General features: G+C 47.9%; 1 protein-coding gene across 1 annotated transcript; it reads right to left on the reverse strand.

The window, feature by feature from the left end:
* Positions 1 to 203: 203 nt before the first annotated feature.
* On the reverse strand, positions 204 to 6850 carry rnf115a (ring finger protein 115a). Its single transcript, XM_041238975.1, has 9 exons — positions 6744 to 6850; positions 4357 to 4415; positions 4056 to 4113; positions 3401 to 3585; positions 3017 to 3085; positions 1961 to 2033; positions 1630 to 1723; positions 1183 to 1298; positions 204 to 748 (listed from the first exon to the last, which is right to left on the reverse strand). Exons 1-9 carry the CDS (start codon positions 6819 to 6821, stop codon positions 632 to 634), a joined length of 849 nt encoding a protein of 282 aa, XP_041094909.1. The 5' UTR covers positions 6822 to 6850; the 3' UTR covers positions 204 to 631.
* Between the last annotated feature and the right edge of the window lie 3299 nt (positions 6851 to 10149).

Genomic DNA, 10149 nt, shown 5'->3' on the forward strand with positions numbered 1-10149 from the left:
CGAGACGAAAGGCTTCTGAAGGCAAAAACACCACAGAAAAAAAAAAAAAAAAAAAAAAAAAAACTATAAACCCTACAGGTGAATTGGCAACAAAAGTTAAAATTACACTGAGAGAGAAAAAAAAACGGATGGATTAGAACAGCCCTGTCTTTTACTGTCAATCTTCTTCGCAAATATTTTCCAACGCTACCGGTAAACCCACACACAGGATGACGTGGTCCGATTGAAGCGCTCCCCGCTGGAGCGGATTCCGAGGCAGGAACCCGCGGGCCAGCAAGCAAGAAGCAACCTCAGAAACGCGGCAAACGCCTTCAGGTCAAAATCGGAATGTACATAAAAGAAAAACTACATAAAAGCAGAGATCGACTTTGCAACCTGCGACAAAACTGTGCTAACAGGAGGCCAGAAAAATGAACGTTAAAGCCGCGGCAGGCAGTTAGATGAAAAAAAACAAAAAAAACAAAGTGGATTTAAGTTTGGACCGGTTCTGATTTGCCCCGATTTCCGCCCCGGTTCTTACAGCACGCACAGGCCTGTAAATTAGCGTCTGCTTCCAGTAAGGTCCAGAAGAACACACTGTGTATTTGCTACTGGAACAGGAGGGAGGGGAGTAAGGGGGGGCGAGACATCTCTAGGACGACCACCGCTCCTGGGGTCTCGCGTCTCCGTTCAGGCTGGGGGCGTCTAGGCTCTGCCGCGTGGCGTCTTCGCCGCTGAGGCTCTTTCGACACACTGGACACGTGTCGTGCTGGAGAGAAAGAACGGGAGAGAGGCATCATCACACATGCAAAAAACAGGAGGAACGCACTTCAAGTTCCTCTGCGCCGACAGGAATCAGACTTGATGACGAGGGACCCTTCCCTGAGTTTAATAAGACACACCTGAGCTTGTTAACCTAGACACTAAATCAAGCTGGTAGTAAAACCTGGATTGAGGGACACTGCTCTGCGATAGGAGTCTTACTCCCATCCCTGAATAAGACCCTCATTGCATAGCAGTTTGATCCATTCCTGGTCTTACTGTGAGTTTAATAAGACACACCTGGGCTGATCGAAATCCTAGTAAAACCTGGAATGGGTGAAGCTGCTCTGGAGTCTGATCTCCAGCCCTGACTGCGATCCAATCCAAGAAAGCACCCAGACTCCTGGAGAACATGACAGGGGGAGGCGTCCCGGGACTCACCATCTCTAACCAGGGCACGATGCAGTCGCTGTGGAAGAGGTGACTGCACGGGAGCTGTCTGACCGGCTCCCCCAGAGAGTAATCCTCTTTGCACACGGGGCACTCCACATTCGAATCTGCAAGAGGGGGAGAGGCACACACCCCGGGAGAAGTGTTACAGGGGCTGAACGCACTGTAAACATTGCAAGGGCTTGACCCGCCCCCTGACCCTGACCCTCTTCACACACCGGGACTCCACATTCGAGTCTGCAAGAGGACCAGCGAGCAAATAAACCCCCCCCCCACACACAGAGCAAGACTCACAACACACACACAGTGACACTGCACTCGGTCACATATTAAGGTATTTGGATCAAGCCGTCCGTAGACGAGGGTCACTGGTATGGGACTGGGCACGAAGAAATCCAGAACCCCCTCCCCCACCCCCGGCTCCAGGACTGGACTCACCGACTTGTTCCTGAGAGACGGTCACTGTGGGCAGGGAGCAGATCTTCTCCTTCTCAGCTGGAGGGGGGCCCGTGTTCTCAAACTGTCCGAGGAGCTGAGAGAGAGAGAGAGAGAGAGAGAGAGAGATAAAAACACAGAGACAGACACAGAGAGACAGAGACATACAGATACACACACAAGAGAGACAGATAAACACACACAGACAGAGAGAGACAGAGGTGGACATACAGACACAAACACACACAGATAAACACAGACAGAGCGAGAGAGAGAGAGGAGACACACACACACACGGACAGACACCAGGGCAACAGACTGAAGCGAGACTCACCTGTGTGATGACCGCGTCGAGCCCCCCCTGTCCCCACGCATAGTCCCCTGGATTGGAATGAAGCATGCCTGTCCTGCAAGAGACACACCAGGGCGATCAATATTATTATTATTAATTCATTAATAAATTAATAGGTCATTTAAGAGAAGCTTTTATCCAGAGTGACTTACAGAGACTAGGGGGGTGAACTCTGCATCGTCAACAACTGCTGCTGCTGCTGCAGAGTCTCTTCCAATAGGACCTCGTTTGTTTTGCGTCTCGTCCGAAGGACGGAGCACAAGGAGGTTGAGTGACTTGCTCAGGGTCTCACACACACACAATGATAACTTGGAGTGGATATCTTTGAGAATGCAGCCCACCTTTCGAAAGGCATAAATCCACTGACTATCAAAAGGTTCCGTACTTCTGAATTCAACCCTACTGTGCGTTTAACAGCTCTGGGTGAAATCTCCACCCTCTCAATCCCTTAATAAAGCCACGTGTCTAGTTTCATAGAACACCTTCAGTTAAAATGTCCTCCTTAGTTTTTTCCCCGAAGTGCGATTTGTGTTTAGGGCTGTTGCACGAAGCAGACGAACACATTTAAGGAATGCCCAAGTTCCACCTTTTCATCTCACATGCCAGCGTTTCCAGCAGGGAATCTTAAATTGTGTGCGATCTTAAACCACAAGGTGAAAGCGCCACGGATAATTCTTTGCCGAGGGGAACTGTTCACCACAATCGCCACTGCGAGAGTGCCAGCTCTGGTTGACCCCATTGGTAACTTCGAAAGCTTACAAACAAATCTCTCACACCCCTGTGATGCAAACAGATCGATACTGTACGATGGGACAAGTGAGGGAGCATCGCGGTCGAGGAATCGCGTCGTCTTCAAAAAACAGCTGCCACTGCGTACCAGTTCAAAACCAGTCAGGGGACCAGTACTGAAAACCAGTGCCCTAGATAATGGGAAACGAAATCCTTAAGGGCTGTGCTTGAAGTTAAGACTCGAGGCGTTTCCTGTAGCCAGCCTGTGAGGATGAAGGGGGAAGGGGGGGCAGGTCAGGTTGTGTTTACCATGAGAGAGGCGGTGAGCCGGGAACTCCAGAGTTTGCAAAGAGACCGGCCAGGAACTGCTGCACAATCCTGCGGGGAAAGAGAGGAGACACGGGTCAGAGAACCGCACACACACACACGGGAGAGAAGAGTGGAGAGATGCACACACACACACACAGGAGAGAAGAGTGGAGAGAATCGACCACGGTGGGAGTGTGATTGATCAGCTCTGCTTACCCCTCGACCGCGGGGGGAGTGGGATTGATCAGCTCTGCTTACCCCTCGACCGCGGGGGGAGTGGGATTGATCAGCTCTGCTTACCCCTCGACCGCGGGGGGAGTGGGATTGATCAGCTCTGCTTACCCCTCGACCGCGGGGGGAGTGGGATTGATCAGCTCTGCTTACCCCTCGACCGCGGGGGAGCGCTCGGGCCTCGTGGTGCCTCTGCTCCGGTATCTCCTCTGGTTCTGGAGTCGTGTGGGCCTGCCGGGGCCCCAGTGCTCCGAGCCACTCAGCTGCTGCCTCTCCGCAGACTCCCGACTGTCCAGGTCCAGGGAGAAGGGGCGCTCCACGAAAAGCAGGTGCCACAGCTGCGGGACACACACACACAGAGGAAAAGAATACCATTTTTTTTATACAGCGCCTTTCATAGTGGAGCACCATCACAAAGCGCTTTACAAGAGACTAGGGTGTGTGAACCATGCATCAGCTGCAGAGTCACTTACAACAACGCCTCACCCCAAAGACGCAGCACAAGGAGGTTCAGTGACTTGCTCGGGGTCACACAGTGAGTCAGTGGCTGAGCTGGGATTTGAACCTCCTGGTTACAAGCCTGTTTCTTTAACCACTGGACCACACAGCCCTCCTATATAAGGGTGGGAATAAGTCTCCCACTGCACAGTGCTTTGATCCAATCCTGGGGGGACGACACTGAAAAAATCCTGTGGGATATTGTATTGGGAACTACAAAAGGGAGCGTGTACATTATTGACTCATTAGTGTACTGTCGCTACACCCTTGTAGCATAACCAGGCTGAAAATAACCCAGAGAAAAACATACCTCTGAAAACTGCATGGCTGCGTCATCATTTACAGCACTGGCCCCGCTTTCCAGCAAGCTGCAGAGACACACAAACACAGTGAGCATGACAGAGAGGTACATAAACACACATCCAAACAGCACTCTGTGAAAACGCATGCAGAAATACACTGCAGCGTGTTCACAAACACAAGTCTAACAAAACTGACACATACTGAAGATACTGGCAAAGGGTCGTACACACACCGGTGAAAATACACAACAAGCATTTAATACAATTACAAAAGAGAGGAGTCCGTTAAGCAGGTAAAAAATGACCTACCTGGAATCATCTGCGACTTCTTCAATGAACCCGGATTCACACCTGGGACAAATGTACTCCTGAAACCAAACCAGAAGCAACCGTTAGAAAAACAGGCAACGACCACGGCAAGAAAGCAGCGAGCTCGCAAACGCCAACCGGCTCTGGAGGTCGCCGAAAAAGGAGGTTCAGCTCTCCTGCCAAGCCCTCGCTTTCTTGTCAGCTTATAACGCGCGTGGTCAGAACCGCGTGCGACGTGACCGCGTGGAGAGAGTGAAGCTGAACTCCCCAAACGAACGTTTCTTCTTTTAATCTGCGGCTGAACTCCACTCTGTGCTGCTGATTGCTGAGTTTGCTGTTTCAGACCGCTAATAAAATGTGCGTTGATCAGTCTGCATCACTAGGTGTGCAGTTGGCAGCAGCGTGTGGAAATGACAAGCGCCAGAGGTCCACTGCTTAAGAGTTTCCTTCCTTTTTTTTTTGTACCCAGCAAGCACTATAAACAAGCAGACACACCTGTGCCTCAGTGACAGTCTCTCTCAGCTGACCAGCAGAGGTGTGTTTCAAGCCATTACCTCTCTAAGCCCTGAGTAAACTGTAGAATATCTCTCTCTCCCGTCCTCTCTGTTATAATGCAACAAATCAACACTTCTACACATCTATGAACAGAACAGCTCATGTGTTGCCGCAGGGTGTCTGCACACTGTCTCTTAGGCTGTGGCAGGAGGAAACATATTTGGCTGCTAGATTTGCAGTCTCTCTCTCTCTCTCTCTAGTGCCTTCATCAGTTTTACTGAAACTAAACTGAGTCAGACCAGCGTTTGGTTTCTAGTGCCTTCATCAATGAAGTCTAGTATTATTAATATTGCAATGATCAGGAGCCAGGAGTTTGAGCAGGGTTAGAAACTCACACTAGCCCTGCTGCTGCTGCTGCACCCAGTCCTGGGGTTCAGAGCGCCCCTCAATGAAGTCTATTATTATTAATATTGCAATGATCAGGAGCCAGGAGTTTGAGCAGGGTTAGAAACTCACACTAGCCCTGCTGCTGCTGCTGCACCCAGTCCTGGGGTTCAGAGCTCCCCTCAATGAAGTCTATTATTATTAATATTGCAATGATCAGGAGCCAGGAGTTTGAGCAGGGTTAGAAACTCACACTAGCCCTGCTGCTGCTGCACCCAGTCCTGGGGTTCAGAGCTCCCCTCAATGAAGTCTATTATTATTAATATTGCAATGATCAGGAGGCAGGAGTTTGAGCAGGGTTAGAAACTCACACTCCCTGCTGCAATGGGGTTCAGAGCTCCCCTCAATGAAGTCTATTATTATTAATATTGCAATGATCAGGAGCCAGGAGTTTGAGCAGGGTTAGAAACTCACACTAGCCCTGCTGCTGCTGCACCCAGTCCTGGGGTTCAGAGCTCCCCTCAATGAAGTATTATTATTAATATTGCAATGATCAGGAGCCAGGATTGAGCAGGGTTAGAAACTCACACTAGCCCTGCTGCTGCTGCACCCAGTCCTGGGGTTCAGAGCTCCCCTCAATGAAGTCTATTATTATTAATATTGCAATGATCAGGAGCCAGGAGTTTGAGCAGGGTTAGAAACTCACACTAGCCCTGCTGCTGCTGCTGCTGCACCCAGTCCTGGGGTTCAGAGCTCCCCTCAATGAAGTCTAGATTACAATGCAAGCAGTATAGTGTTTTCTTCTGAAAATAATAATAATAATGCAATATTATAATAATATCGCAGCGTGTCTGGCTCTGAAAATATCAGAAATCTACCGCCAGGCAGACACAGCGACGCCCTTCAAACGCGGGACCCGTTTATAAATGAATTACAAAGAGAAGACCTGCGATTACACACCGCTTGCTTGCCTTGTAACATTGCGCGGATGGAGTTGTTTAAGAAAACGCAACAAACACACGAATTAAATCGCGATTGTGTAGAGACACAAAACTCGATGGCAACTAACGACAGCCCCCCAGGAATCACGCAAAGTGGGGTTTACAGCGTGGGAAAGACAGCAGCGTGTAATTCGCTATTAGTAAGAAATCACTGGGTTTGAGAGGTTTACACAAGCGACCAACACAACCCGACCTCCTTACAATCGGATCAATACAGCAACAACAAACAAACAAACAAACAAACAACAACAACAACCCGGCCCGCTTCGACCCCGCTCTCTTCTTACAGCGATTAAAAGACCAGGGGGGTGAGTCTTTTAAACGTTTTTTTTTTAATCAAACACGTCCTTTATCGTTTCGGTTTTATTTATTTCTAACAAACGAAACCAAACCGGGGCCCTGTCAACAAACGCCGATGTCATCCAGAGCCCCGGGCTCGATTCCGGAGAGCCCCGCTCCCCCGCACTCGGGACCCGGGTTGGCAGGGGGTCGGAGGGTGGCACTTACCGGCAGTTTGGGGCTTACTTCCCCCTTACAGCAGTGGCAGAAGAAGCGATGTCTTGAAACCGCGGCAGCCTCGGCCATTTTCTTCCCCCCCCCTGACTCTGGGACAGAAACAGTGACGTCAGCCCCCCCCCGGAAAGAGAGGGTCCGCCGCCACCCCGGCATGCAACGCGGTCCCGCTGCCGCTCCGAAAACCGCCGAGTGCAAAACGAGCCGAGCCGAGCCGTCAACCGCACCGGAATGAGCGTGACAGGGGTCTCTATTGATCATAATACATAATAATAATACATAACACATAATAATAATACACAACACATAATAATAATACACAACACATAATAATAATACACAACACATAATAATAATACACATAAACATAATACATAATACATAATACATAATACATAATACATAATACATAATAATAATAATATATAATACATAATACATAATACATAATACATAATAATACATAATATAATAATAATACATAATACATAATAATAATACATAATAATAATACATAATACATAATACATAATAATAATACATAATAATAATACATAATACATAATACATAATAATAATACATAATACATAATACATAATACATAATACATAATACATAATAATAATAATAATAATAATACACAATACATAATAATAATACATAATACATAATAATAATAATACACATAATACATAATACATAATACATAATACATAATACATAATATAATACATAATATAATAATAATACATAATACATAATACATAATACATAATACATAATACATAATACATAATACATAATATACATAATATAATACATAATAATAATACATAATAATAATACATAATACATAATAATAATACATAATAATAATACATAATAATAATACATAATAATAATACATAATACATAATAATAATAATAAATAATCATAATACATAATAATAATAATATTCCACTTTAATTAATGTTATTTATAAGCGTCTTTCATATCACAGTATACTGTATATCGCAAATATTAAAAAAAGCTAAATTCTATTAAACATGTGCTTACCATAGAGGGGGGGGGAGGGGGGGTAACGCCGCCATCTTTGTGCGGGGCGCGGTGACCCCCCCCCCCAAAACAGGAAGAAGCTTCACGTGGAGCGAGTGCAGAGCGTCTCCTAAGAATATATTATCATCTCCAATTCTGTGCAACGGTAATATATATATATATATATATATATATGTGTGTGTATATTAATGTATCTATTTGATATGTATGCAGTTTTACACACAGCACGCTTTGCTGGGCTGCGCTCAAAAACAATGCACGTTTTGTTTTTACTGTAATATTTGTATGGGAACAAGTTTTTCTTGCAGAATACTATTTGCGAGCAGTCGCGATCAGTTGTTGTTGCTGCTAGATATTTAGTATCGGTTTGTCATTGTTTTCAGCCCCTTTGTTTGTTTGTTTGTTTGTTTGTTTACGTTGACGTGTCGCCGCTGTGTTTTGGGAGGATCTCATTTTAACAGATCCCCCGATCGCTGCAGTTTCGAGTTGGCAGAATTGATATTTATTTTGTTTTTAATTGACAGGGAAGCTCAACACGCTTTGTCATCAGGGTGGGGAAAGGATAATAAATAACGCCACCAAGAAATGGATCACATTGAGAGCTCCGCTTTCTCAAAGTCGTACCCAGGTGTCGTGAAAGCTAACGAAGGGCTGTGTTTGCAGTTATTAACAGCTCCCTTTAGACACTTTCGCGGTGAACAAAAGCAGAAAGCATCCTGACAACGTAGTTAAAGGCAAAATTGAATGCAACCGAAAATACGCGTTTTATTATGCTTAGGTAATGCAAGATAGAGAGAGAGCAAAAACTGAAGGGAGTGTGTTTAAATCTGGTTTTCCATTGAAAATGCGTCATTCCTGGAAAATTGTTTAAAGGATGCTCCTAAAAGGGGCTGCGCGCAAATGTGGACTGCGGGTTCATGACAGTACCCCTGTGTGTGTGTGTGTGTGTGTGTGTCTGTCCTCTCTCTCCCAGCCCCTGGATCCTGAAGCCATGACTCTGGAAGAGTCGAAGCTCTGCTCCCTGCTCCTGCGGGAACACTTCGGGGAAGTCGTGGACCGAGTCGGAACCCACCTGATCCAGACCGGGGCGCAGCCGCTGAGAATGATCGCGCACGACACGGGGACCCCGCTAGACCTGGTAATGACAGCGCACTCAATCGGACGCACCTTGCACCCATTATTATTATTATTATTATTATTATTGCTAATGATCTCGCCTCTCCGGCGCCCCCCTCAGGTGAAGAAGGCCCTGTGCGTGCTGATCCAGCACAGTCTGGCGTGTTTTCAGGTGAGCCGGCGGGGGCAGGTGGAGTATGAGGGGGATTGCACCCGGATCCTGAGACTCCAGCGCTACCCGCGCTATATCTACACGGCGAAGACGCTGTACGGGGACACCGGCGAGCTGGTTGTGGAGGAGCTGCTGCAGCACGGCAAGATGAGCATGAGCGCCCTGGTGAGGAGGGTGGCAGACCGGCTCACCGACTCCATGGAGGGTGAGGAGAGAGGGAGGGGGGGTGTGGTGAGGAGGGTGGCAGACCGGCTCACCGACTCCATGGAGGGTGAGGAGAGAGGGAGGGGGGGTGTGGTGAGGAGGGTGGCAGACCGGCTCACCGACTCCATGGAGGGTGAGGAGAGAGGGAGGGGGGGTGTGGTGAGGAGGGTGGCAGACCGGCTCACCGACTCCATGGAGGGTGAGGAGAGAGGGAGGGGGGGTGTGGTGAGGAGGGTGGCAGACCGGCTCACCGACTCCATGGAGGGTGAGGAGAGAGGGAGGGGGGGTGTGTGTGAGGAGGGTGGCAGACAGGCTGTGTGTAGTCCATGTGTGGGTGAGGAGAGAGGGAGGGGGTGTGTGTGTGTGTGTTGTGTGTGTGTGTAGTGTGTGTGTGCTGTGTGTGTGTGTGTACCACACACCACCTCCTCCCACCAGGCGGTCATTGTGACTGTGTATATTGTCTGTGTATAGTGACTGTGTGCTGTCAGCCTGTGTGTAGTGTCTGTGTATAGTGACTGTGTGCTGTCAGCCTGTGTGTAGTGTCTGTGTATAGTGAGTGTGTGCTGTCAGCCTGTGTGTAGTGTCTGTGTGTAGTGAGTGTGTGCTGTCAGCCTGTGTGTAGTGTCTGTGTATAGTGAGTGTGTGCTGTCAGCCTGTGTGTAGTGTCTGTGTGTAGTGAGTGTGTGCTGTCAGCCTGTGTGTAGTGTCTGTGTATAGTGAGTGTGTGCTGTCAGCCTGTGTGTAGTGTCTGTGTGTAGTGAGTGTGTGCTGTCAGGCTGTGTGTAGTGTCTGTGTGTAGTGTCTGTGCAGAGTGCCTGTTTTATTGCCCCAGTGCTCCTCTCTGTTGCAG

This window comes from Polyodon spathula, chromosome 51 (assembly GCF_017654505.1).
Source record: "Polyodon spathula isolate WHYD16114869_AA chromosome 51, ASM1765450v1, whole genome shotgun sequence".
Classification (NCBI taxonomy): domain Eukaryota; kingdom Metazoa; phylum Chordata; class Actinopteri; order Acipenseriformes; family Polyodontidae; genus Polyodon; species Polyodon spathula.

Bases quoted from the DNA above. Each gene is read 5' to 3' on its own strand.
- rnf115a (XM_041238975.1), bottom strand. From the start codon at position 6,821: ATGGCCGAGGCTGCCGCGGTTTCAAGACATCGCTTCTTCTGCCACTGC. The intron at 4,416-6,743 runs GTAAGTGCCACC...GTTTGGTTTCAG, and splicing joins AAGTAAGCCCCAAACTGCCG to GAGTACATTTGTCCCAGGTG. The intron at 4,114-4,356 runs GTAGGTCATTTT...GTGTCTCTGCAG, and splicing joins GAAGTCGCAGATGATTCCAG to CTTGCTGGAAAGCGGGGCCA.